The 25,963-nt window shown below is 35.2% G+C and overlaps 7 protein-coding genes across 14 annotated transcripts; 5 read left to right on the plus strand and 2 right to left on the minus strand.

Annotated features, from left to right (window-relative positions):
- The first annotated feature begins 1,840 nt into the window (after window positions 1-1,840).
- Window positions 1,841-4,153, plus strand: LOC106642638 (protein CREG1-like). The gene is made up of 8 exons (XM_089596476.1): window positions 1,841-1,954; window positions 2,043-2,124; window positions 2,206-2,334; window positions 3,162-3,302; window positions 3,381-3,535; window positions 3,617-3,736; window positions 3,836-3,917; window positions 4,008-4,153. The coding sequence occupies exons 1-8, from the start codon at window positions 1,853-1,855 to the stop codon at window positions 4,151-4,153; spliced, it is 957 nt and encodes a 318-aa protein (XP_089452602.1). The 5' UTR covers window positions 1,841-1,852.
- A 1,298-nt stretch (window positions 4,154-5,451) lies between these two features.
- LOC106642644 (protein CREG1-like) lies at window positions 5,452-8,801 on the plus strand. Its single transcript, XM_089596993.1, has 6 exons — window positions 5,452-5,833; window positions 6,187-6,599; window positions 7,680-7,834; window positions 8,068-8,187; window positions 8,267-8,348; window positions 8,426-8,801. The coding sequence occupies exons 2-6, from the start codon at window positions 6,236-6,238 to the stop codon at window positions 8,542-8,544; spliced, it is 840 nt and encodes a 279-aa protein (XP_089453119.1). The 5' UTR covers window positions 5,452-5,833; window positions 6,187-6,235; the 3' UTR covers window positions 8,545-8,801.
- A 26-nt stretch (window positions 8,802-8,827) lies between these two features.
- On the plus strand, window positions 8,828-10,307 carry Gar1 (Gar1 ribonucleoprotein). 2 transcript variants are annotated; one of them, XM_089596995.1, is made up of 4 exons: window positions 8,828-9,058; window positions 9,243-9,362; window positions 9,452-9,692; window positions 9,779-10,307. In XM_089596995.1, exons 2-4 carry the CDS (start codon window positions 9,259-9,261, stop codon window positions 10,088-10,090), a joined length of 657 nt encoding a protein of 218 aa, XP_089453121.1. In that variant the 5' UTR covers window positions 8,828-9,058; window positions 9,243-9,258; the 3' UTR covers window positions 10,091-10,307. The 2 variants fall into 2 exon arrangements, with proteins under 2 accessions (XP_089453121.1, XP_014213606.1); XM_014358120.2 differs by having other exon boundaries at window positions 8,828-9,362.
- Larp7 (La related protein 7) lies at window positions 10,292-13,485 on the minus strand. 2 transcript variants are annotated; one of them, XM_014358105.2, is made up of 6 exons: window positions 13,380-13,485; window positions 12,872-13,132; window positions 12,464-12,810; window positions 10,838-12,346; window positions 10,612-10,765; window positions 10,292-10,526 (listed from the first exon to the last, which is right to left on the minus strand). In XM_014358105.2, the coding sequence occupies exons 2-6, from the start codon at window positions 13,116-13,118 to the stop codon at window positions 10,378-10,380; spliced, it is 2,406 nt and encodes an 801-aa protein (XP_014213591.2). In that variant the 5' UTR covers window positions 13,119-13,132; window positions 13,380-13,485; the 3' UTR covers window positions 10,292-10,377. The 2 variants fall into 2 exon arrangements, with proteins under 2 accessions (XP_014213591.2, XP_089453108.1); XM_089596982.1 differs by having other exon boundaries at window positions 12,872-13,158.
- Window positions 13,486-13,539: 54 nt separating this feature from the next.
- Rpt3 (26S proteasome regulatory subunit Rpt3) lies at window positions 13,540-15,633 on the plus strand. The gene is made up of 6 exons (XM_014358790.2): window positions 13,540-13,685; window positions 13,930-14,022; window positions 14,147-14,480; window positions 14,583-14,786; window positions 14,857-15,121; window positions 15,203-15,633. The coding sequence occupies exons 1-6, from the start codon at window positions 13,653-13,655 to the stop codon at window positions 15,519-15,521; spliced, it is 1,248 nt and encodes a 415-aa protein (XP_014214276.2). The 5' UTR covers window positions 13,540-13,652; the 3' UTR covers window positions 15,522-15,633.
- Window positions 15,634-15,895: 262 nt separating this feature from the next.
- Window positions 15,896-18,424, minus strand: LOC106642653 (poly(A) RNA polymerase, mitochondrial). The gene is made up of 7 exons (XM_089596478.1): window positions 18,391-18,424; window positions 17,656-17,870; window positions 17,340-17,579; window positions 17,058-17,267; window positions 16,760-16,974; window positions 16,452-16,672; window positions 15,896-16,383 (listed from the first exon to the last, which is right to left on the minus strand). Exons 1-7 carry the CDS (start codon window positions 18,422-18,424, stop codon window positions 15,968-15,970), a joined length of 1,551 nt encoding a protein of 516 aa, XP_089452604.1. The 3' UTR covers window positions 15,896-15,967.
- A 2,131-nt stretch (window positions 18,425-20,555) lies between these two features.
- Window positions 20,556-25,667, plus strand: Rep (Rab escort protein). 6 transcript variants are annotated; one of them, XM_014358257.2, is made up of 12 exons: window positions 20,556-20,917; window positions 20,993-21,119; window positions 21,767-21,833; window positions 21,903-22,094; window positions 22,176-22,356; window positions 22,417-22,654; window positions 22,890-23,112; window positions 23,180-23,386; window positions 23,453-23,577; window positions 23,652-23,812; window positions 23,883-24,059; window positions 24,143-25,667. In XM_014358257.2, the coding sequence occupies exons 2-12, from the start codon at window positions 21,071-21,073 to the stop codon at window positions 24,314-24,316; spliced, it is 1,794 nt and encodes a 597-aa protein (XP_014213743.2). In that variant the 5' UTR covers window positions 20,556-20,917; window positions 20,993-21,070; the 3' UTR covers window positions 24,317-25,667. The 6 variants fall into 6 exon arrangements, with proteins under 6 accessions (XP_014213743.2, XP_014213736.2, XP_089453111.1 ...); XM_014358250.2 differs by having other exon boundaries at window positions 20,556-20,700; window positions 20,942-21,119; XM_089596985.1 differs by having other exon boundaries at window positions 20,556-20,678; window positions 20,747-21,119.
- The last annotated feature ends 296 nt before the right edge of the window (window positions 25,668-25,963 follow it).

Genomic DNA, 25,963 nt, shown 5'->3' on the forward strand with positions numbered 1-25,963 from the left:
GCCTTTTGCTCCCTCTCTTCGAAGGCCGAGAGAGGACACGTAGGTACATCAACACACATACATCGCCTACCTACGCAGATATATATACGTACGTGTACCCACCCGGTGCGTATAATGTGCTCTCTCGCCTCGTGTTGATCGTGCGTGTATCGTAGGTATATACGTATATGTGTACGAGACGAAGGTGATGGTGGCGGGAATCGGCAGGATGGTAGGAGGCCCCGAACGGTACGGCGGAACAGTTAGACGGTGACCTAGATATTCCTGAGACGTGCCAGTTTTTCCCCTCCCCCATGTGTCGATCGAGCTGATGCTGCAGCAGTATAGGCTTGGCTTGGACTCGTGCGTTTGTGTGCGATCGGTAATCACTATACGAGGATGCCGATCGTCGCTGTACATCATGTATATGTATACCGATCGGCTATACTATGCATATATATGCTCTCCAATGGGGATGTGGTTGTAATAATGATGCATATATTATAATATAGCTCAACCTGTTTTCGAATGGATTCTCTCGGGTGCATATGATTATTGAAACGCAAGAAGATCGGTATGTATGTATATATATGATGTATTATAGTAATGACGATCGTTTGGCTGAGCGAGCGCTTTATTTTGCCGTGTACAGTTGGCTCGTAGAGTAAGTGATCGCGTGTACGGGTTCCGGTGCGTTGTCAGCTATGCGGTAAACAAGGGTCAAACAAAAAAAAAACAAGCAAGATTATCTCTCTTTGACAAAACCAACTGCAAGTGCAACCTAAATAGCTCGGAGTCCGTAATGTGTTTTTCACTCGACGAGCCCCGCGTTTGGATGTTGCGTGTTTTTTTTCCTTCCTTCTCGAAGGGGGATGGGGGGGAGGAAAAAAAAGTTCGTGTCGCAGCGAATTGTTTGCTCTATCGTTACCGAGAACACACTTTCTTCTTTATTTTACTTTATGTATACATATATATTTGCACGCATGCACGCGTTATCTCAGAATGTATTTGAAATCCATTGACATGTGCTTGTGCATGGCTACGTGATTAAAAAAATATAAATCTGTTTACCCGGCGAGATACGCTTCTTACGCTTGCGACGTTCAAAACTTTCCCACGGCAAAAATCGGTATCTCCATGAAGGGTGGAGGGTATAATCCAAAGAGGCGACGACGAACGTACACACCGGCTCGCACACCGGTGTATTTAAATATACGTAGTAAGTAAGCAGTTTTGTCGATTTTTCTTTTTCTTCGCGTGCCATATAGGTTTTTTTTTTTTTTTTTTTTTTTTTTTTTTTTTTTTTAATATGAGTTTTTAATTAACATGAGTTTTTTTTCCCCTAAATTCATAGAAACAATTAGGTGTTAGGTTTACTGACGTTTATAAATGTGTAGGAATCTTTTAACTCATTAAAGTGACTGGTAATGGCACACTAATTTTCTTAATGTATGATATAAATCATAAATGATTTCTAAGATTTCATAAATGTTTGTTTTTTTTATTTATTTTATACAAACAGAAAAAAAGTTTGGTCAAATATTTTAAGGAGCCATGTACCGATACATCATTCATATTTTGTCTTCTACATTAATCATAATTACTTGAAATTACAGACCACACTTCGATCGGGACAACAAGTGTGAGACAAGATTCCCTGTAATACCCCTACGTCAGTCTTTTGTCTCTCAGTGATAGTCCTTTAGAAAATGGCAGTGGAGTTCCTTACTTGTTCATTACTCCGTTCGACGCTCCAGGACAGGATATCAAAGTAAATCTTTACAAAGCCATTCATGCATAATATTCCACATGGTTGACTTTCTTAATGTTGAAATTTTTTTAAATTACCACTTAGGAAAACCAAAACGCCACCATGATGATGTCGTTGGCTCAAGGCGATTGGTGTGCGCACAAGATCTACGATCCCATGGATCCGCGATGCGCTCGAGTCACTCTCGCCGGTAAAATGAAGAAAGTGCGTACTTTGAATGGCATATGCTTATTGCTCTTTTTTTATTTTTGATTGGCACAAAATAAAAATAAATATAAAACTACATGCTTAGATCGACAAAGAGAACCCAGAATTCGCGAGTGCAAAGGCAGGAGTTTTCGGACGCCATCCGTGGCTGTCTCGTGTGCCAGCGAGTAAGTAGCATATAAAAGAAGTAAAATTATGGATAACTAATTGCCTTCGACAAGATAATGCATTAAAATTTTTAATTTCAGGTCACGGCTTTAACTTCGCCAAAATAGAAATCGAAACTATGACCGTTTTTACCAAGTTCGGAGCACCATCAAATGTCACTCCTCAGGACTACTACGGCGCTGACAAACGAGCCTTAGCCCGATACACTCGTTCATATAAATGAAAAACTTTACATACACAATAATCATCAAGATCAATTTTTTAAGTCCATGTATGTATCATGGAAGTAATTATAAAAAATGAATGTAAAAAATTCTATTAATTAATAAAAAAAAAGTTTGTATTATCGGTGGAAGATTTATTTTATTTACTAAGAAAAGTTTTCATTATTATTATTTCAATGGAATATCGATATATAGCTCTAATGTGTGATGATTATCGTTTATTCGATAACAAATAACAAAGCCGATTTAAAATATTCTTATCAGTTGTGACCGCAGCGAAGAGTCAAATTTAGACATACTGATTAGAGTCTTTTTAAAAATATGCCTTTCAAGCACGCAATAAATCTTGTTTGTGAGACGGACTAATCAAATATCCATTAAACATATCTACAAAAAGTTTACTGATTGTCATAAAGGTGAAAAAAAAAATGGATGACTCAAAATAATAAACACTAATAAATTACAATACATGTGTTATCTTAATTTATTTCGGCATGATCGAAATATTAACCAATAAATGATGAATACATTTAGATTAGGTAAACATGTAGAGTTCGTACGAGCTTCTGCCTCGTGTATCGCTATCAAATAAAAGCCCAGGTTTTAAGCTTTTTTCAGGTATATTGATTTGGACATCAAAGGTAATATAATCGTACAAGATAAAATAACAAGTGAAATAAGACAAAAAATATTTCGTAAGGGAAAAACTTTAATCCATTTAACATTTTCTATATACTATTGCTTGAAAAAAAAATTTGTTTGTGCAGTTTAAGAAGTCATTAGTAGAATAAGAACGTGAAATTGGTTTTCAGAAAAAAAAATGCAACTCTTGGGAATATTTGTCTTGGTACTTGCCGCAGTGGCAACTAATGCTGGTATGGCTAAAAAAATACGTCAACCACCGAGTCCCGACAAAGTAGCCTTAATGGCCCGTTTCATCGTCAACGAATCTAGCAAGTCATAATTTTTATGTTTCATATCAACCTTGGGCTATTGAGTGAAGTTATTGTATAATAACTTTGTTTTTACAGACTACACCGCGATAGGGACGACAAGTGTGAGACAGAATACCTTAAACTATCCCTACGTGAGTCTATTGTCTCTGAGCGATGGAATCCCGGGGAACGGCAGTGGCGTCCCTTATGTGTTTATCACTCCACTGGACCAGTCAGGACAGGATGTTAAAGTAATAAACTTCTTTCAATCACCTTGACGCGTGATTGGTAAAAAAGAAAAGAAAAAAAAAAAAAAAAAATATGTTTTCCAGAAAAGTGAAAATGTTACCATGATGATGTCGTTGGCTCAAGGCGATTGGTGTACGTACAAGAACTACGATCCCATGGATCCGCGTTGCGCTCGAGTCACTCTCGCCGGTAAAATGAAGAAAGTGCGTATTTCGAACGTCATGTTCTTATATTGCTTTATTTTCACGTTTGATTGGCTTTAGCTGAACAAAAGAAAAACAAGTGAGAAATTATATGTTTAGATCGACAAAGAGAACCCAGAATTCGCGAGTGCAAAGGCAGGAGTTTTCGGACGCCATCCGATATTGTCTCATGTGCCAGCGAGTAACTATACAAAATAATGAACATAAGTAAGACTTGAGTGATTTCATGATGAAAAATATTAACTTGGATGTTTGGATTGTTAAAATTCAGGTCACGGCTTTTACTTTGCTAAAATGGAGATAGAATCTATTTTTGTTCTGTCTGATTTTGGAGGATCGGCGAACGTCACTCCTCAGGACTACTACAATGCTGACAAACAAGAATTATCGCGATACACTCGTTTCTACAAGAGGTAATCATGCAAGATGAATTTTCTTTATTTATATTGTTACACGTATCAGGCATGTAATGAATGCGATGAGTTTTTCCTGATGTATAAATTAATTTTTTTGTTTTTGGAAAATTTGTATTTGATTATCTTACCTCAAAGAATTGTGTAATTATTTACTTTCTCTCGAAAAAAGGATATTATAATTTGAGGGGTATCAGTACGTAGCTGAATCCAACAATGAAAATAATAGAGCACATTTAATATTATCTTATCGTTCGTATGCTTAATCATGATATGAAAAGTGATTTAAAAGCACATTTACAATTGTTTCTGATTGTATCATAAAAAAAAAAAAAAAAATTGCTTTACATATTAACGTCTACAAGAAGTTTAAATTCGTTTAAATCGTTGAAATCGATGTTTTAGTGAAAAAAATTAAACTATTCGTAAAATTAAAAGTGGAATATCATTTTTAACGTGAAAAATCTTGAGTATAAAACCAGTGAAGGAAAAAACATACCACTTCCCAATAATAGAGAGTATGTCTGAATTTATTTCGTGCTTTTCTTTTGATGCACTTATAAAAAAAACAAACTAAGTATGATCTTTTGTTTTTCACCTGCGTCCAAAATGTCAAACGTCAATTAAAAGCTACGCATTAAATAAAAGTGCCTACCTTTTTTTAAAAAAATACCGATCAACGATCCCTTGACATTTTACCGAACGAAAAGCCGCACTCGAGATTTTAAGAAACAAGAAACGTGTTTGGTAAAAATGAAATTCAAATTTTTCAAAACACATATAGCTCTGTGCTTAATTTCCAAAGATACGAATGAAAACTGAATCTGAAACAAGCATCACAATTAACAAAATCCAAAGTTCCGTTCTTCGTAAGCGCCTACGCACTTACAACCGGTCCGACTCGATCGTGCTTTTACTACTCGTATTGCAAACATCGATCGGTTTGATTTTCATCGCATAAAAGTACACACCACATTGATCTACATGCTAACAATGCCAATATTGCATATGCTACGAATGGTACCAGTAAAAGAATCAATACAATAGACAACATTGTACGCTGTGATTGCAATATTGTATAAACGATCACCAGTGACTGCAGCGATACGTTTGTGGATGTACATAAGTACCTATGCATTAAATTTGCGCGTAAGTTACAAAAGTTCAATTCATCGTACGTCATCGTACACGTGACGATATACCTACGAGGTAGAGTAGAACACTGCAAGCTGACGATCATCTCGAACTGCGCTCCTCCGAGTTCTCACGAAAGTCGCGGTGGTGTCTCAGTGATCGCAGGCGCGTCGACGGAGAGATTATACCGTCCTTTGCTCTCGTCTTTGTCGTCGCTGTAAAGTGGAGAGAGAGAGAGAGAGAGAGTGCCTGCTTTTTAACTCATACCTACATATACGTGTGCAACATCAGCTGACTTGGAGATACAAATGTAAAAACAACGATTGACGCGTTTATCGTGCGGTAAACATGGGTGGAGATGACGAGCAGGTTTTTGTGTTTTGATTTTTTTTCAAATTATTTTCAATTGCACATCGCTTGAATCGAGACTATTTGAAAATTCCATCCGATCGCATCAAGTTGAGCGGGTGTCAAGGGGACCATCAGGTTTTCGTCCACCAGCAGCGGCAGTGAACCATTTAACGATCGTCGTATTCAAATCGACGCGAAGGTAAATAAACCGATTAAGTAGTAAATGGCTCTGTTGCTCAAATAACTATGATATCGACCAAGTTTTACGATTTTTTTTTTTTTTTTTTTTTTTTTTTTTTTTTTTTTTTTGTTTAACAACCAGTTTCGTTGTTTGCGTATGCAATGCATCAAAAATGACAGATCGTTTTGTAAAAGTATTGCGTTTTGTATGCACTAAAGCAAAAAGGAATTTTCATTTCGTACGCAGATAAAAAAAAGCCAAAACATAACTTCCTTAGCTCGCGAAAAGGCCGATAATTCCGAACAAAGAGCCGTATAAAAGCGCGAACGAGAGAGGGAGAGACAAGGGAGTACGCTTTGGTTTGTATATAGCACCAGCAACTACTCGGCGCAGCTGCACTCCGGAGAGCTTATAGTGACAATGAGGTCGTCGAGCCGAGGCAGGGCCTTGACTCTCGCTCTCGTTTCGCCGGCACTGCTGTTGCTACTCGCGGCGTCGCTGGTGTGGCCAGCCTTGGGCTACTCGAGCCAAGTGACGGCGATCGGCGGAGGAGACGAGGCCGACGCGTACACGCGATGGCTGGAGTTCAAGGACTTCCAAAGGTTCGAGGCTTGGAGGCGCCTGCAGAAGCACCGCAGCTTTTACAACGCCCACCACCACCACCAAAGGGACCACGTTGGCTCGTTTGACAGCTACCGCGATGACGATGCCGTCGTCAGGGGGATGCAACCGCCGCCTGTTGATCAGCCGGCGCGCATGGCGCGCTACATTGTCAATCAAGCCGGTAATTGTCCTGGATTTTACATTTTTTATATCTCTAGGGTATTTTACAATTGGAGCCGATTAATTATGTCACATAATAAGTAGTGATCCTTTTTTTTTATGTGCACACATCAATAAGAATAATTGTTGAGCGAAAAGGAATGTGTGCTTTTTATCCTTTTTTTTTTTTTTTTTTTTATTTGGTACTCTGGTATAATATTTTGATGCAGCCTCATCACGCGTATCCGATCGACTTGATCCCCGTGGATCTCTTGTTTCTTAATCAAATGTGGTTTTTCAACTCAATCATCATGCTAATTGGCTCTTACTTTCTAAAAGTACCAACCGTTTATTTCCACGGACTTTCGGAAAGTTCTTTTTTTTTTTTTTTTTTTTTTTTTTTTTACGCAAACCAAACGGAATTTTAAATCAAAGCAGCTGTTTTATTTGAAAAATTGCAAATCTTTGTTTGAAGTATGCATTTTTCACTATAATTTGATAGCTGGAGATGAGAATGAATAATGTTTTTTTATCAAACGCCTTCGTGTTAGAGCATCTACGTATTTTTTTGCAGTTGTATTTTTACAGTTTTAAAGTGTTTTAATTCGTATCTGTTTTTTTTAACATTCATGCGATTGTCTAAATAACAACAGCACTAAAAAATGTCTTCAAAAACAATATCCATATTTTCATCTTATAAATAAAATATAATACAAATACATCACTGCACCAAAATCTTGCTTAGTCATGATTTTTCGATTTTTTTATTTAAATTTTTATTACATCAGTTTATCGAAAAATTACTCTTACTCTCTAATATTTTTCATGAATTATTTCAAAGTTCGAGTAAACTCAATAAACAAAGAAAGTTTGAACATCACGTGTTATCTTTTTATTGCGATAAATTGTATTCGATCAAATTATCAGAAAATATCCACGTTTCATCGCGTTGTGTACTTTTGATGTTAATCAGTAAAAGAGCATTGTTTTAAATTTCAATGTAAAAAATGCACATTAAAAAAAATTAAGCTTTTGATACCAACTTTAATCGAGCTCGTGGGTGGTTTTTTTAAAATGTAGCGATCAAAATAAACTGTTTCAGGCTGGACGTCAATAGCGACAGTTAGCTCGCGAAAAGACACCGAAACCTATCCATTTGTGAACATCATCTCCTTCAGTGATGGCCCCCTCGGCAACGGTACTGGGATTCCGTATATGTTCCTCACGCCACTAGATTTTACCGCCCAAGATGTTTTCGTAAGTACGCATGTATTGTTTACTATGTGTACATTGTGTACTTTAAAATTACCTTTTGAGGATAACTTTTTTTCTTTCTGATATATAATGTTTAATTTATATACTTTTTTTATACATAATAATAAGAACAATTGTTTTTTTTTCTAACTTTTTTGAGGAATAGATAACAAACATTTAACGGTAAAATAACAATATTTTAATTATTTAACGACTTTCTTTTGTTTTAATCACAGAAAGACGATCGGGCCACGTTAATGATGACTTTGGCCCAAGGGAGGTATTGTGAGTCGAAAAATTACGACCCAATGGATCCACGTTGCGCCAGAGTTGTGTTTAGCGGAAAAATCAAGGAGGTGCATATGTTTTTTACATAATTCAATTTTACTTTGTTTATACGTGTGTATTTTTTTTTTTTTTTTTTTTTTTCTATAGGTGAAGGAAAATAATCCCGAGTATCCGATAGCCAAGAGTGCAATATTCGGACGACATCCTTGGCTTGCCCATATGCCAAAAGGTGCGAATAAGTTTTTTCTTTTTTTTTCTTATCAATCGCATGATTTGACTATTATTAAAAAATGTATTCTGTTGTAGATCACCACTTTTTCTTTGCGAAATTGAAGATCGGAACGATTGCCGTATTGGACACGTTTGGAGGACCGAAATATGTTACATTGGATGACTATTTACAGCCTCCGAAATCCGATCGATAATATCGCTACAAGTAATTGATAATCGGTCGAGGCTCACCTTTGTTATTTCATTTGTCAATAACTTATTGGAATCAATAAGTTTAACCATAATTTAATAATAACATAAGCCAATGACTTCTATAAACGAATTTATCAATTTAAGGTGTTTTATACACCTACTTTACGTGATATTAAAAATATCTTGCGATATTTTCATGTATGTGATTTATTTAAATGTATACATATTGAAACAATAATATATTAATACTAATTGAATATACTGATGTAGACTTATATTTTAAATAAATTCTTTTTTAAATTAGCTAATGAAATTCAAAAAATCAGCGCCTTTACTGGAGCACCAATGACAAAGCTTACTCGTTCGGCCAATCGGAAGAGAGCACTGGTTTTTAAACTCCATGTGCTCGATTTTGTTGGTTATGTTTACCTTTGGCTCTCACGTTGTTGTTCCGGGTACAAAGTGTCACTATTTATTTTTTGTACAATTTGGTGTGTTATTGATTTTTGATTAAAGGTTAGTGGTACTTTAGGTTTCACGAAACTTTTTAAAAATAAAAGTATAATCAGTATTTTTTGACCGTACCATTAATAATCTTTTTTTATAATGTTAAAATACTGGTCGCTTGAATATTACTTGCACACAAGTTCAGCGTCAATATTTGACATTTGATATCTTACTTAACGTTTGTTTATTGCAGAATATAATTGTTTAAAATGTCGTTCCGTCGCGGAGGAGGAGGAGGTGGAGGATTTCGAGGACGTGGGGGAGGAGGTGGATTCAGAGGCGGCAGAGGAGGTGGTGGAGACAGAAGAAGTGGGTGAGTGCCTATTCTAATATTCTCAATTCACTTTAATATTTTTATTGCACGTAAAGTCTAGATATGTAACACGTTCTGAAAATATATAGATATGACCAAGGACCACCAGAACAGGTGACTCCGTTGTGTCATTTTAAATGGACAGCACAGGACGACTTGGTTGCTAAGGTCAACATTGAACAAGTTCCTTACTTCAATGCCCCAATTTACACAGAAGAGAAACAACAAATTGGCAAGATAGATGAGATTTTTGGAAACATTAGGGATTACTATGTGTCTATTAAATTGTCAGAGGGTATCAAAGCTTCAAGTTTCCAAGCGGATACACAGGTATTTTTAAGTTTTAATACCATTATTTGTTTTTTGAGTAAATTATTTCAAACAAAGGTGATAACAATTTACTTGTTTCATTCCAGCTGTACATAGATCCTGCCAAACTCTTGCCTCTTCAAAGGTTTTTGCCTAAACCACCAGGTTCTGTACAGAAACGCGGAGGTGGTGGCGGCCGGGGTGGACGAGGGGGTCGAGGAGGCGGTTTTGGAGGCCGAGGAGGTGGCGGTGGTTTCGGTGGTCGAGGTGGTGGCCGAGGGGGTGGTTTTGGAGGCCGAGGAGGTGGTTTTGGAGGCCGAGGAGGTGGTGGTGGATTCGGAGGTGGAGGTGGTGGTTTTCGTGGAGGAAGAGGAGGCGGCGGTGGTGGTGGACGAGGTGGTGGCAGAGGCAGGTGGTAACCGACATACATGTGGACTTAAAAAGCAACAATTTGTATGTTCGAGGTACAGCATTGTTCATGATGGAAGTCTGAAACATAGTACTGTAATATTGACAATCTATGTGAAAGTGCACAGAAGTTTTTTTTTCTGTATGACGTAAAATGTAGAGCTATTTGCTCAACTTTGTAAATAAGAATTATGAAGAAATAAACGTTATTTTTATTAATAGGTAAAACTATTGGAGTACCTTGTTTATTAGTGATGAGTCAGAAAATATAACATACATGTTTTAAGCAAGTATAACTTCAATCATCAAATTTAATATGTTTTCCTAGTTCTTTCTCGGCTTTTTTAAACAATTTTTTACGTCCCCTTACAGTCTGCCGAAAGTTTTTGTTGCATTTGTCTTCACGATCCCTTTTTATTTGATTCCAGTAAAAAGTTTCTTCTTCACCTATAAATATAAATCGTTAATTTAAAAACTATTAATTATAGAGTACTTAAATACAAAAAAAAAGAATTTTTCAAATATTATCAACCTGTTAATAACTTAAAGTTTTTTGTTGAATCTTGACTAGCTGTCTCAGATAAAAGAGTTGCTGCTTCTGCCGAATCACATCTAATGTAAGCTACATTGGAGCCATTTTTTATATCAACGTATTTAATATTGTTATTGGTGCTTTTGAGTTCAGCCTAGGTAAAAAAAAAATTATTTTTTCACTTGCATGAGCATTAAATTTTAGGTGAGTTTTAACAGAAACTTACCTTAAAACTTTTTGGATCAATACATGGCTCATTTAATTCAGCCTTTACTATCAAACCTGGTGAGAACTCTAGTTTGGATGCCGGATTGACGCTTTCAGTTTCTTCCACGGGAGTTTCCATTTTTTCTACTTTAACTCTATCACCCCACTGATTCCACTTCACTTTCCACAGATGCTGCTTCAGCTGCTTCATTTTTGTTCTTTGAAGATTCAAATACTTATTTCGTAATTTCTTCCAGTCTCGCTTTGCCATAACTTGTATCCCCATGAGAGAATGTTCTACAACTGCAGGGGTTTTATCATAATTACGATTACGTTTCTTCCTTTTCTTCTTCTTCTCATCTGATTCTTCAGCTTCTTCATTTTCTGCCTTTACAACTTCATGTGCATCAGATTCAGTTTTTATAGCTTTTGACTCTTCTGTTTTTAACTTTTTACTTTTTTTTCCACTTTCATCAGTAATAAGCTGTTCCTCTGCATCAGAGACAACTACTTCTTTATCAGAATGTTTTTTTTTACGTTTCTTTTTCTTCTTTATTTCTGATTTTTCAGTTTCTTCGCCATGTACTGCCTTTTCAACTTCGTGCGCATCAGATTCAGTTTCTATAACTTTTGATTCTTCTGTATTCAACTTTTTATGTTTTTTTCCACCCTTATGAGTAATATGCTGTGCCTCTGCATCAGAGGCAGCTAATTCTTCATCAGAATGTTTGTTCTTGCGTTTCTTTTTCTTCTTTAATTCTGATTTTCCATTATCTTCGCCATGTACTACCTTTTCAACTTCGTGCCCATCAGATTCAGTTTCTACAACTTCTGTTTTCAACTTTTTATGTTTTTTTTCACTTTCACCAACGATCTTTTGTGCCTCTGCATCTGGAGCAGCTACTTCTTCAATGGAATGTCTATTTTTGCGTTTCTTACAACGCTTCTCTTCTCCTCCATTAGATGAATCAAAACGACACACATCAGAATTTTTATCACTTTCTTTGCTATTAGTTGACTTTGAAGATTCTCTATGCTCGGTTCCAGAACTTTTATGTTTTTCATGCACAGTTTTCCGCTCTCTTTTTCTTTCTTCTCCTTCTGTATTAGATTCTGATTCTTTATCATTTCTTTTCTTCTTGGCATTGGTAACGTCTGGCTGATCAGAGTCTTGGATATCATATTTTTTTTTCTTACTTTTCTTTCCTTCTTTTACCACCCTTAAATTATCAAGACGTTTATCAGAATGTTTACCAATTTCTACATTCTCTTCTGTATTATCAGGCTCTGGTTGATTTGTTTCAGGCTTCTCAATATCGCTGAGTTGGTTATTTTTTACCTCCTTGTTGTTAGATTTGATACTATCTGATTTTAAAGATTCATCATTTACTTTTTCATTTTCAATACTTTTTGTTTCTTCTTTTGAAATACTCTCCTCGTAATTCTCTTTCTCTGAAAAAGTTGCAATACTCAGCATTTTTTCAGGTGGTGTCTCAGATGGAAGTGTACAACCTTTGCCTTTGAAATCCTGGTGGTAACAAGTTAATTGATCAAAACAATGACATTGTATACAAGCTTAAGAAATACGTTGTTATTGAAAAAAATTGAACGAAAATTTAAAAAGTAGTAATGTACACTGAAATACCTTTAAACATTTCTCAGCTTCCTCGGGAGAATCAAACTCAATAAAAGCAAAACCCTTGATTTTATTGGTATGTGGGAACTTTGGAATTGATACATAATTAACTTTTCCATACTTAGAAAACTGACTCTGCAACCACTCGTGGTCTGTATTTGGTGGCAATCGTTCAACATATATCGTGCAATCGTCGACATTGGCTTTCTCCTCTATTTGAGTTATTCTTCTGACTGCGGTCCCATTTTTAGAGACCTGAAGCATGCTCGAGTGTTTCAATGCTCCAGCTATATCACTTGGATTTGTTGTAAGAGACCTTATTTTGTTGCACTTTAGAAATATTTCAATGGGAACGTCTGGAAAATGTTTTCATGAACAATTAATAACAATGCGGTTTATAATAATGAGAAACATTACCTGGACACTCCTTAACTTGATCGGCAAGGAACCTATCTTTGGCCAAGTTGGAGTCACTAAAGTAAAACTCCATCTGCTTGAGGAGGGCAGCATAAAGTGCCTTCTTCCTGCGCCTATAATTTTTGCGAGGAACCTCATTTCCCTTCTCGTTGTCTGTTGATATCTGGATCTCAGGCACTACAACCTTGGGTACTACTATGTCTTTGGAGGCAAGTTCCGTGTCAGAAAGATGTTCTTCGGTGACCATGCTTTCTCTGTTTTCTGTAGAATTTCAAAAACAAAACACACTTTACAAATGATTTAAGTATATGTTAGAGATTATTCATTTTTATGTGTATTCTGATGAAGTACTGATTCGATAGTTGGAAATAATTGTCTGGACAACAAATGATGCAACTTAGTAATGTATACAAGTGAGATTTCCGTGTTGAATTTTAATAAAATATTTATCATTCAGTTCATTTACTTGATTAAAAAGAATAAAATTCAATTCCTTGTCTCTACTTACCGGGTGCACGCTTTTAAATTTCTCTTTTTTGTAATGTTTGTTTTGATATAAGTGCAGTTTTTATTACAACGACTCCAGTATCTCAAATCTAAATTCTCGTGTGTAAATTCTCGTGTGTAAATTCTCCTTAATGGTATCCTAACCTAACATCGACGTTTAACACCCACAAATCTTTTCTGCTCGGTTGAAAAGCTCCGAGTCATTTTGCGTTCGGTGTTGTTTTAATTTTGCTCCAGATCGGCCGTAATATTTGGGCCATCATCGTTTTGTAAAATGGACGAAATGAGCGTTACGTTGCCCGAAAAGGTATCATTGATCATTTTACCTTTTTTTCTGAGTCAAAGCGATAAGTGGTTTGGAGGTGTTTGTATTTTGATGACGAAAACTATGATGTTTTTGGTTAGACAAGGCTTGCAAAAGTTTATGCTGTGTTATTTAAATTAAAAAGATGCCTATACTTGAATTATTTTGTTTTTTCCACAAAGTTATGACTCTTCTGAGGATTTGTACCTGTCAATCTTGGTTCTTACACTGATTTTTATTATTTTAGGAACAATGTGAAGTGGACACAAAGCCATTGATCGGTCAAGGTTCAGTGAACCTAGATGAGTTGGATGTTGAAGATCTTTATACCAAGTTTAAGGTAAATTAGTCAATTATAATCGCAGTATCATGTATTTCAATTTATATATCTTTGACATAAAAAAATAGCTCCTCTGTAATATTTCACCGTGAGTTTTGCTGACTACCTGTGTTTATTTTTATAGAAACTGCAACGCATGCTTGAGTTTTTAGAGGTTCAAGAAGAATATATTAAGGATGAACAAAGGAATCTGAAAAAGGAATATTTACATGCTCAAGAAGAAGTAAAACGAATACAAAGTGTACCATTGGTGATTGGACAATTTTTAGAAGCAGTGGATCAAAACACTGGAATTGTCGGGTCAACAACGGGTTCGAATTATTATGTGCGCATTTTGTCAACAATCGACAGAGAATTGTTGAAACCCTCAGCCAGTGTCGCTCTTCACAAACACAGTAATGCTCTTGTGGATGTCCTACCTCCAGAGGCAGATTCAAGTATATCTATGCTGCAAGCAGGTAAAACGTTTCGTGACGTGTTAAAAAGCCTCAATTATTCACCTATCTTTATTATTGAAATTAATAGCTTTTTAGTTTTTTAACCATTTGCCTTACTTTCAGATGAAAAGCCCGAAATTTCCTATAGCGACATTGGAGGTATGGACATGCAAAAGCAAGAAATCAGGGAAGCAGTAGAATTACCGCTCACTCACTTTGAACTTTACAAACAAATTGGTATTGACCCACCAAGGGGTGTACTGATGTATGGACCACCTGGATGTGGCAAAACTATGCTCGCCAAGGCTGTCGCGAGACACACTACTGGTGAATTTTTTACTAACAGAAAAATATTTTGCACATCGATTTTTTAACTAAATGCATGTGGCACTTACAGCTGCTTTCATTCGCGTTGTCGGTTCTGAGTTTGTACAAAAATACCTTGGGGAAGGTCCGAGGATGGTGAGAGATGTCTTTCGCCTAGCAAAAGAAAATTCTCCAGCTATCATTTTCGTTGATGAAATCGATGCAATAGCCACAAAGCGTTTCGACGCACAAACCGGAGCCGACAGAGAAGTGCAACGTATTTTATTGGAATTGCTGAACCAAATGGATGGCTTTGATCAAACAACCAATGTCAAAGTCATCATGGCTACCAACAGGTAGACTAGATATTATTTTTAATTCGTATAAACACACATCAAGGAATTAATGTTGAATCTCAATGGTTTAAAAAATTACAGAGCTGACACCCTTGATCCCGCACTACTTCGACCTGGTCGTTTGGATCGTAAAATTGAGTTCCCATTACCCGATCGTCGTCAAAAGCGATTAATTTTTTCGACGATCACCACGAAAATGAATTTAAGCGAGGAAGTTGACCTCGAGGACTACGTAGCCAGGCCAGACAGAATTTCCGGTGCTGACATTAACGCGATCTGTCAAGAAGCAGGTATGCACGCTGTGCGCGAAAATCGCTACATCGTCCTCGCCAAGGACATGGAAAAAGGCTACAAGAATAACATTAAAAAGGATGAGTCTGAACACGAATTTTACAAGTAAATTTAATTGTCCTAGTAAGCTGAAACGAGCGCGTTTATTTTATTTAAAATGTATTTACAGTTTATAACAATTTAGTATTAAAAAAAATCATATGAAAATCAATAAATTTACGTTTATAAAAAAAAGTTGTGTACTCTTTAACTATTAGAAGCTCAAAGTTTTTGAAACAAAGTTCATACGGCTTAAAAACATTCGGCATCTTTTTTTTTTTACATGTATTTCTTCACTATACATTGGCTAAAAAAGTTTGAGCAGGAACTTTTCCAATTACGATTAATTAAAACGACATTCTTAATAATGCATGTAAATTTTGTACAACTATTTTATTTTGAAAACAATTTATGTACAAACCATAAAAAATAATCTATGATAGAAGTATACAATTTTTGTGTATAATTCTGTAATTTTACGACAGAGAAATGCACATTTGCTCTACAAACATTTAATCATCGAGCAGTTTTTTTACTTTCTTTCCAATTTTTTTGTATACTTTCCTTTGAAAACAAACTAAGAAGCCCCTTACTTTCGTGGTTTCTTTCTTTTTTAGTTTCCAACACCCACGTAGCGTCACGAAATGCCAAAACTAAACGATGCAAACTATCGATGCTCACAATCCTACTAACATTTAAATTTACCTCCAGTGGATTACATATATACAAAGGATGATTTTCTGACTTAAGTACAGGTTTTCCCATATTCAAAGAAATAGCTTTCGCGCTAAAATCAAAATTACTGTAGAATGAAAAAAAATCTAGGAGGAGTTTTTCCAGAGAGTCTGTATTTTTCGTTTTTGGCAGCTTAGTTATGTCCCTTAAAAAGGTACAGTCAACGTGAACATCTGCTACTCGAACGTCGTCTTGACCTAGCAATAAAAAAAGTTTTGATTAAAATATAGTATGAAAGTACATTGAACTATTTTGAACAACTTACTGGCACTTAATTTAAGACTATTAATTGAAGGCAACACGTGCTGTTGTTGTAAAAAAAATAATACCATCATTGTCAGCATAAAATTTGATATCCAGGGTCCAGGAATTTTACTGGTCAAACCAATGGACTCTGCCCACTTTCTGATAGTAAATACAAGTGGTCTCACTCTCCAATCCATTTCGCCAAATATGTACAAAAGTTCAGACATATAATAGGCAGTCCTAAAACAACAATTAAATAACTAAAATAAATAATACAATTTTTCATTGATTTAAGAACTTATTTTTGAACAATGTGTTTTTTTTTACATATTTGTTGTGGATAGATCACATTCTACTCCACACAACAGGTGATCAAATTTAATGATAGGAACTCTGGCTTCTAAAATTTTTTTGACATTAGAAACACCTGGTAGAAAAGTACTCATACTGTCTGCGATTGTTTCCATTAGTCGTTTCACATGAGTTTTATTTTGTCCAGAGAAATATTTAGTCTGGTAAACTAAACTACTGGAAATTTTTTCCTGTACCAAAATACATAGTTATTTTGCAGTCACTGCATATGATTTTGAGAAAGGTATTTCGTGATATTTTGTTAATATTATACCGTATTATTCTGATCTAAGATCAAACTTAAATCCAAATCACAGCCTTGCTTGCCAAAAGTATTGACAGATGAGCCAAATGGAACAACAACTAAATTTGGGAATAAACTTTTAAAACATCTTTCAATTTGATAAGCCGTGAAAAATCTTAATCTCGTGCCAGCATCATTCAGTTTTGTGAACTCATATAAAGTCAATATTTGTTCAGAAATCTATAATAAATTCATTTAAACAATTTAAGAATTTAGAATCACTTAAGAAAGAAATAGAAAAAAATTACTCACGGAATCGACTTTAGCTAATTTATTTTTTATTTCCATCTTACTCAAAACTTTACAAGAATCTTTTTTAATTTCTATTTGTTTATTACGTGTAAGCTTCTTTTTAATTGATGAACTTTTAGTGTGACGGAACCATAGCATTGGTGTGCAGGCTGGTATGATATACTGGTGATTTGCATGCGTTGATGCTGTAAGTGCAGCTTCAAAGTGTTTTTCATCTTTAAATTCAATGAAAACCAGGTCCTGCAAAAATGTAAAAAATTGTTTTAATCGCATTCAAAGACATGTACATTCAAAATGATATTTTTCAATGAAATACCTTATTTTCTTTTTGCGAGTGCTCTATGATATGGGACGTGTAATGAAACATTTTGTTGATTTCTCCAAATTGTGAACAATACAATAACACATCATCACATAAGTTTTCTTTTTGCACTTGTACAATAATTGACCTGCTGGCCTCTGCTTTCCTTTGCCGTAATAATTCATCGTACACAATGTAAGAGTTTGCTTTCGGTGATACGGTGGATGCTGCTAGATAAACACCAAAATGTTTCGTTTTTGTTTATTTAATTTCAAAATGATGAACGTGAGGTTATAATTACATTCAATTTAAGTCTAAATTAAATTTTATCACTATTAAAAATTTCACAAATCTCATAAAAAACATCATACAAAAATTCAATCATGAAACGTAGCGATGTAAAACGTGAAAAAAGAAATTGTATTAATAAACAAACAACCAAAACACACGTGTCGAGTTTGACAATATTAACCCTGATCTTTACCTTTACTTGAAAAACGGTCTCGATTGTACACCGAAATGTTAGGAATATGTTTCCTGTACGTTTTTACAAGTGCAATATTTACAATGGATTGACAACAACAATTATTTGTTAATAACAAAGTATTTCCAATTAGCCGCGTTGGGAGCAGCATTTTTTTCGTCTGCTATATTTTGATGGTACAAACGTTGTAACTACACTATATACAAAAATATCTCTAAAGCCAATAAACATCTGGTATGGGGCACTGTGGCGTACTTAATAGGTACCTATTGTCAATTGCATATATATTTCATATTGCATTATTGCTTAATTTAGTTTATTGGCTTTGTATTTTATTATACACAAGCCAGTTCCTTTTTGCATCTTGCTCTTATGCATCGTGTGTAGTGTGTCAGCGCCATCTACCGTTACGGATTTCGCGGTCTGACGCAAACTATTTTCTAGGGGATCCGTCTTGAAAAAAACCCTAGATTCTAGGGATTTCCAGCAGCAGTAAATCACTAGGCGCATATAATATAAATATACATAAATATGGTATAGGTCAAAAATCGCAAACCTGCACTGCAGTGTCTAATTTCGTGCACCGAATTACACTATGACAGTCGATGAGTCGATATTGATGGTCACATGCATATTATATGCGCATGCATATTAAAATTTGACAAAAATTAGAAAAATCTCCCCCGCGCGTGCCGTGCGACCGTGTGCGCGATTTAATTGATTTAATTCATTTATTGGCGTCGTATTGAATATACATATGCCAGTACACTACTGGTTATGGTGCTGGCTGGGTACATTTAATGATATTTACATATATTTATACATACAATACATTGGTTTGAATATAAGTAAATTATTGAAACATTCGTGCGCTTAGAATACTCTAATGTTGCGCTTAACAATTCATAAAAATACAAAGTAAGGCTGGTCCTTAGAGTACGTAATTAATTGTTACATTTATTCTATTTAGTACGTATTTAAATAGTAATTGTGTGTGCGCGTGTGCGTGTTCCTTGCATTTGGATCTAGCGCCACCTAGCGTTGCGAACCCTTCTGTACCGACGGTAGACATGAGGTAAGAGAGAGACCTGCAAGTCGAGCGAGTCAGCCAACCGTCGGTAGAGCACAAAAAATATTGGCCCTGCTGTACCGACTGTTGACTGACCCTACCTTCACGATCTCTCGCAGCCGCTTGCAATAAGGCTTGCATGCTCATTCCAGTAGTGCTTTAAGATATACGTGAAGTTATGTGTAGTAATTGAAATAATCACTAATTCACTACTAAGTAGTGCCATATAGATAGATTAGGTAAAAGATAAATTGTAAACTTGCCGCAAGTAGCACAAAAAATGTTAAGTATTTATTGTCTATTTATAAAATTATTTGCGGCTGGTTTATAACTAATAAAAAGACTTTACTATAAGTAGCAATAATTATTTTGGATCAGCGCCATCTAGCGGTCTTTATTTTTTGGCCAATTGGCCAAAAGTGGCTCCTAAAATTCTCAATCAGAGCATTCAGGATTTCAGCCATTTACTTGATTATAAACCAGCCGCAACTCATGACGGAGCTATAAAATAAAAAAATAACGATACGTATGTTTTTGGCGGCAAGTTAACAATCTATCTTATGCTTAAAAATTTATCTTCAAAAGTATAAACACATAGGAGGTCAATTTTTTGGTAGAAAATAGATTGTTAACTTGCCGCCAAAAACTTATGTATCGTTGTTTTTTCATTTTATAGCTTCATCATGAGTTGCGGCTGGTTTATAATTGACTAAATGGCTCAAATCCTGAATGCTCTGATTGAGAATTTTAGGAGCCACTTTTGGCCAAAAAATAAAGACCGCTAGATGGCGCTGATCCAAATAGTTATTACTACTTACAGTAGAGCAGTTTAGTCAATTATAAACCAGCTGCAAATTATTTTATAAATGTTAAATATAAAGTTGACATTGTTTGTGCTATTTGCGGCAAGTTTAAAGATGAACTTTTACCTGAAAATCGAGCTCCAAAAACATAGATATTCTACTTATATTGTTTAATAAAATCGACCATATGGCACTACTTAAAATTAGTGGAGTGAGCATATATGTAAGCGGCTGAGAGTGATAGGGCGACCGAGTGTGTAATGTATATAGATAATAGATACTACCTCTCTGACCTCTCTCTCTCTCTCTCTTTCTCTCATGTCTGCGATTTTTGACCTACTGTATATCTATATATGCACCTAGTGATTTACTGCTGCTGGAAATCCCTAGAATCTAGGGTTTTTTCCAAGACGGATCCCCTAGAAAATAGTTTGCGTCAGACCGCGTCACCGCGAAATCCGGAACGGTAGATGGCGCTGATAAGATTTTCTTACTTATCGACCACAGGACACACAACACAGTCCGTAACCGGCCGTAACCAGCCGTAAAACTGCAGTTTAACAAGTACAACTACGTACACTTGTGCTAAATGCTACTTATTAATTATTATTGCTATAAAAAACAAAGGCAGTTATCTTAGGTACCTATACTTATAGCGCATCTATTTGGCAGTGCGAGTGAGGTGAGAGCCCGGGTACACAAATGTACGTGTAAAGCATTAACTTTATTCGAAATGTTCTGAATGACAAGGTGCTGATGGCATCCTGGATCCTGGCAAAGCGAACCAGCGACAAGTAAAATATATAATTGCTGTGCTACACATAATACATTTATACGTATATAATACGCACAAGAAGTCAGTCAGCCTCAGCCCTCAGCTTTAGCTACAGTATACACACGGCCACCGTATCCTCTCTGATTGTACTTAATTATTTTTTATTGTAGACAACAGTGTTACTCGTACACTTTTTATTTGATTGATTCTGGAAGTCGTAGAGGGTAGAGGTAGAGGCGTCGCCAGTAGACACCGCTGATTACACACATCAGAGAAGTCATACACGGCACAGCAGGACGATGGAGGACGATCTGCCAACTGAGTACGACGTCATCGTCGTCGGGACAGGTATATCGTTAAGGATACATGATATCTTTGTTGCCCTGCACTAATTATTTCGACGTGGTGATTCATGTACGTTTAGTTAGCATCTTATGACCTTCTTACTACGCCAAGATAGCCCTTTAAAAATGTCGAGCTGTTCTCTCTCTCTCTCTCTCTCTCTCTCTTTATCCTTATCCTTTCACAAATTTTGATGGAAATATTTGTGAGCAACAGCTGTCATGGATATTGACACCAACTTAGTCATAACTGCTAATTTAGATTAAAAATCTCTGCGTGTTTATAATTGTACCTAAGATTATTTTGCAAATTTAACGTATTGCACGCACTTTTCCTTTTTGGCATTTATCGATTTTTTCCCCCGAGAAATACCGACACACTGGCTATGTTCCAAGTAATTTTTGAAGATGTACATTGCGATGTTGATTGTAAACATGAGCGTTGATGTTGTTTTTATTTTCAAAATTGTTTACTAAAGGAACATAGTGTTGCAATTCTAATGACAGCTATTGTTTCAGAGCAAACTATCTAACAATCTACAACAAACTTTATACTTCCTCATTTGTTACATATAGTAAAACTTTTTACGATACGTTGTTCATTGAGATTCATTGGTCATCACTTTTTCAACAATTTTTGAATACATGTTTTAGGAATGACAGAATCTATTGTTGCTGCTGCAGCAAGTAGAATTGGCAAGAAGGTTTTGCACTTGGATAGGTAAGATTTATTAATTACAATGAGATGTCTCATTAATGAGAGGCAACTAAAGTAAAAATTTATTTGTAGTAATGAATATTACGGGGGATTGTGGGCCACTTTTAATTTTGATGGCTTGCAAAAGTGGATGGAAGATCTCAAGGCAAGTAAAAATGATACCCGGGACTTTGTACCAGATTTAAATGATGGGGAAAAATTTTTGATGGCTAGCAACCAGTATTCCACAGTAAAAAATATCATTGAGGAATGGTTCATTTCACGGTGCGTATTTACTATTATTGTTAGGCTTTTCATATTTTTTGAACAATAGTTGTGTAAGAGTAACTATTTCTTTGATTTTAGTGACTCTGATTTACCTGAGGTTTTGTCAAAAGACACACAAACTGAAGGTTCAAGTGATGCAGCTGTTGATGGTGTTGAAAAATCTGATGAGGATAAAAATGATAAGAAAGAAACGAAACACTGGAGCATAGATCGCATAAAAAAAGAGTACAGAAAATTTAACATTGATCTTGCACCCAAGGTGATTAATTTACTCAATACTAGTTTTTTTCTCCAATAATAAATTTTTTTATTTTTTTAGCTTCTTTATGCTAGAGGTGACCTGGTGGAGTTATTGATATCAAGCAATATCGCTCGTTATGCAGAGTTCAGAGCAGTGTCCAGGGTTGCTACCTTCATGGATGATAAACTTACTCAGGTTCCATGCTCTAGAGCTGATGTGTTTGCCAATAAAACTGTCAGTGTTATTGAGAAGAGAATGCTTATGCAGTTGCTTACATCATGCATGGATCAAGGAGTTGATAGTCCAGAGTTTGATGGTAGGTATATCTTTATGTCATATTCTTGGGTATAAATTTTTTATTAAAAAAAAAAGAAGCTATTTTATACATTGATTGAAATGCTACATCCATTCCACCATTCGTTGTGCATTTTAATAAGTTATGGCTCATTGTGCTGCTCAGCATATTTAATTATAGTTGGTTATCTCGTAAAATACTGTTATAATATTACAGTTAACGTTTATGGTAATCCACAATCACAATTTGCTTGCAGGATTCCGTGACGCAACGTTTTTAGAATATTTGAACACCAAAAATTTAACACCAATTGTTAAGCATTACGTCATGCAAGCCATAGCTATGGCCACTAATAAGACATCTTGTAGGGATGGAGTCAATCGTACAAAACACTTCCTCAACAGCCTTGGACGTTATGGCAACACACCTTTTTTGTGGCCTATGTACGGTAGTGGAGAACTACCACAATGTTTCTGCAGGTATATTTTTTTTTTCGAAATCAACAGACATTTATTATGTATGAACTAAAAACAATATGTCTTGCAGATTATGCGCTGTTTTTGGTGGAGTATATTGCTTGAAACGTCACCTGGATGGTGTTGCAGTGAGTGACGATAAATGTAAAGCTATTTTAACTGGAAAACAAAGGCTAGCCCTGGAGCATCTTGTTGTTGGACAAGGTCATTTGCCCCCAGAAATTGTTGCCTCAACTGGAGAAAATGAAATTTCTCGTGGTATTTTTATAACCGATAGGTAAATCACTTTACGGAAAGGTTGTAACTTATTAATCGATTATTAATGGATAAAATTACTTTATAGATCGATTATGCAAGGAGAGAAAGAAAATTTGACTCTTTTGTACTACCCACCAGAAGAAGCTGGTCAAGAAGCGGTCACGATTATTGAACTAGGGCCTTCAACAAATGCTTGTCCACAAGGACTTTGTAATAATTATCCTTTTTTCGCATAACAATTGAAATGAAAAACTGTAACTAAATATAACACTTTATGATTGTAGACATGGTTCATATGACATGCAAACGTACGAAAACAGCTAAAGAAGACTTGGCTTACGTTGTTGAAAGATTTTTGCATGCCCAGACTCTGGAAAAAAACGTGTCTCGTACACCAACAGATTCGCACACACAAACTTTCACTACTGATCAGCAATCAGCTGAGGTGAATAAAATAATTTTATGTATTTTGTTTTACAAACATATTTATTTATGTATTAACATACTTGTGTCAGAAAAGCGATAAAGAAAGTAAAGAAGATACTGCAGGAATTCCTATGCCTCAAGTATTATGGGCTTTGTACCTCAATTTACCAGCTAGTGATATTAAACTTAACGATTCAGCTCCAAGCAATATTCACTTGTGTTCTGGTCCTGACCTAGATTTAGATTTTGATTTCGCTGTCAATCAGGTAATGTTGTTCTTTAAGCTTAAAATGTCAATCGCATGTCGTGCATACATCAAGACAATTGACGTATAACCCTTAATTTTTAGGCAAAAGAAATTTTCAAAGCTATGTATCCAAGCGAAGATTTCTTGCCACGTGCCCCAGATCCAGAGGAAATTGTTCTAGAAGGTGAGGAGGCGCCTGGTCCAAAATTTGAAGGTGATAATTTGTCAGGAGAAAACGAGAAGCAAGACTCAGAAAAAGCTGAAAAAGAAAAATAAGCGTACATGAAAGAAGAATATTCTACTTATTCTACTTGCTTAATTACACTTACCGCAAGTTTTAACACTGAAAATTCTATTGAATTAAGTCAGTTTATTTTAAATCCTTACTTGTGATTTTACTTTGCAAAGTTGTTTTTTATGCTTTAATTAATTACAAAAATACAATCAGGAATTTGTATTACCACTGTGAATTTTGCTGGACCAAGGTCTGCAGCTTTACTATCTCTATATTATTATTACAATATGTATTTTGAATGTAAGTTCAAGAATTACGAGAGAATGGAGTATCATGTCACACTTCATATCATATATTTATATATGTATTTCTCTAAGTTCACAAAATCATGGGTTAAAACACTAGTTTGCAGTGACGTTTATGTAATCGCATGCTTTTACTTATATTTTCGCTAAGAAAAAAAAATCTTTCCAAGCTTCGACTTGAAAAAGCACATTTTGTATTCTTTAATGTGAACAAATAGTTTGTTACTAACTTACTTATTAGTTTCTTTAAAGAGTGATCAGCGACTTTGCTATAAACATTTTTACAATCTGTTGAGTTATTGATTTTCGAATATTTAAGTTTCACTTTGTTTTGTACACTTTTTGCATCAGAAATTTGTCATCTCAGTATAATTAGGTATTTAATAAATGGACATTATTTCACCCTGATTGAAAAAATAAGTTCAAAATGAATATTTGCCTTATACATAATTCTAACTAAAAAGCATTACCATAATATTACATACTCTGTGAAGAGTAGACATAAAATGTACTTATTTACGTTTCCTAATTATTAATATTTTAGTTACAAGTTGCAAAAATTTTCAAAGGCTGTGAGAAAGTAGAGTGTAAAAAATGAATAGTTCTTATGTGATGAGAACTTTTAGACTAAAGAGTTAATACCGTACAGCAAGACGCTGATCACTCCATCACCTATTTTTATTTCTCATTTTGTTTGTTGAAGATAAATTCCAAAGAATTTTAAAAGTACATGAGGAAAAAAAAAGAAAAAAATGCTTCAGTGTTACGCATGATGAATACAACTAAGATTTAATTTTGTATTCTGTAGGCATTCCAAACTTCTTTTCTGTCTCCAAAAAGTACTTTACTTTTACTGTGATTTTTTGCACTTCGAAACATATTAAGCAGTTTGCTTGTATGATTTTTAAATTATTTATTGTATCAAAGAATTAATTTTCGTCGGTATTCAATTATGATTTATAAATAATAGAGCGCAAATTATTTATAGGAGTTATGTCGTATATTTTTACAAAGTGCATCGATTTTGACTTACTTTGTAACATGTCCAAGTACCGCATTTTTTAATAATAAAGAAACGTGACGACGATATATTTTGTTGTTTATCCTTTCCCTTAAAAAATCGAATTGCATTGATACGTTCAAAATTGGTAAAAAATTCAAGATATTAAGACTAAGCATTATTAAGTGTAATCAAATTTATTAAAGTTCAGATTGAGGATGAATTGATGGTAAATTAATTGCATGCATGTACGTAACACACTATGTAATATACAATTATTTACACACGACGACAACACCCAAGACCCAACCAAACCTCTCTTTTCCACACTTGACAACAAATTTAAAAAAAAATATCAGCTGCCATCGTATCTGAGGTTCCGA

Source organism: Copidosoma floridanum, unplaced genomic scaffold (genome assembly GCF_036245765.1).
Source record: "Copidosoma floridanum isolate Cflo_tuat_1 unplaced genomic scaffold, Cflo_Japanese_pri ptg000030l, whole genome shotgun sequence".
Taxonomy (NCBI): domain Eukaryota; kingdom Metazoa; phylum Arthropoda; class Insecta; order Hymenoptera; family Encyrtidae; genus Copidosoma; species Copidosoma floridanum.

Coding starts and splice junctions, on each gene's coding strand:
- LOC106642653 (XM_089596478.1), bottom strand. CDS start 18,424: ATGCAATATGAAATATATATGCAATTGACAATAG. Junction 17,580..17,655: donor ACTCGCAAAAAGAAAATAAG/GTATTTCATTGA, acceptor ACATTTTTGCAG/GACCTGGTTTTCATTGAATT. Junction 17,268..17,339: donor AATTAGCTAAAGTCGATTCC/GTGAGTAATTTT, acceptor AATTTATTATAG/ATTTCTGAACAAATATTGAC.
- Rep (XM_089596984.1), top strand. CDS start 21,071: ATGGAGGACGATCTGCCAACTGAGTACGACGTCATCGTCGTCGGGACA. Junction 23,578..23,651: donor TGCTTGTCCACAAGGACTTT/GTAATAATTATC, acceptor TTATGATTGTAG/ACATGGTTCATATGACATGC. Junction 24,060..24,142: donor TTGATTTCGCTGTCAATCAG/GTAATGTTGTTC, acceptor CTTAATTTTTAG/GCAAAAGAAATTTTCAAAGC.
- Rpt3 (XM_014358790.2), top strand. CDS start 13,653: ATGGACGAAATGAGCGTTACGTTGCCCGAAAAG. Junction 13,686..13,929: donor GCGTTACGTTGCCCGAAAAG/GTATCATTGATC, acceptor TTATTATTTTAG/GAACAATGTGAAGTGGACAC. Junction 15,122..15,202: donor GTCATCATGGCTACCAACAG/GTAGACTAGATA, acceptor AAAAAATTACAG/AGCTGACACCCTTGATCCCG.
- LOC106642638 (XM_089596476.1), top strand. CDS start 1,853: ATGATGATGTCGTTGGCTCAAGGCGATTGGTGTGCGCACAAGATCTAC. Junction 1,955..2,042: donor TCGCCGGTAAAATGAAGAAA/GTGCGTACTTTG, acceptor CTACATGCTTAG/ATCGACAAAGAGAACCCAGA. Junction 2,125..2,205: donor GCTGTCTCGTGTGCCAGCGA/GTAAGTAGCATA, acceptor TTTTAATTTCAG/GTCACGGCTTTAACTTCGCC.
- Larp7 (XM_014358105.2), bottom strand. CDS start 13,118: ATGGTCACCGAAGAACATCTTTCTGACACGGAACTTGCCTCCAAAGAC. Junction 10,766..10,837: donor TTGATCCAAAAAGTTTTAAG/GTAAGTTTCTGT, acceptor TTTTTTACCTAG/GCTGAACTCAAAAGCACCAA. Junction 10,527..10,611: donor AAACTTTAAGTTATTAACAG/GTTGATAATATT, acceptor TTATATTTATAG/GTGAAGAAGAAACTTTTTAC.
- Gar1 (XM_014358120.2), top strand. CDS start 9,259: ATGTCGTTCCGTCGCGGAGGAGGAGGAGGTGGAGGATTTCGAGGACGT. Junction 9,363..9,451: donor GGTGGAGACAGAAGAAGTGG/GTGAGTGCCTAT, acceptor GAAAATATATAG/ATATGACCAAGGACCACCAG. Junction 9,693..9,778: donor GTTTCCAAGCGGATACACAG/GTATTTTTAAGT, acceptor GTTTCATTCCAG/CTGTACATAGATCCTGCCAA.
- LOC106642644 (XM_089596993.1), top strand. CDS start 6,236: ATGAGGTCGTCGAGCCGAGGCAGGGCCTTGACTCTCGCTCTCGTTTCG. Junction 7,835..8,067: donor TTACCGCCCAAGATGTTTTC/GTAAGTACGCAT, acceptor TTTTAATCACAG/AAAGACGATCGGGCCACGTT. Junction 8,349..8,425: donor GCTTGCCCATATGCCAAAAG/GTGCGAATAAGT, acceptor ATTCTGTTGTAG/ATCACCACTTTTTCTTTGCG.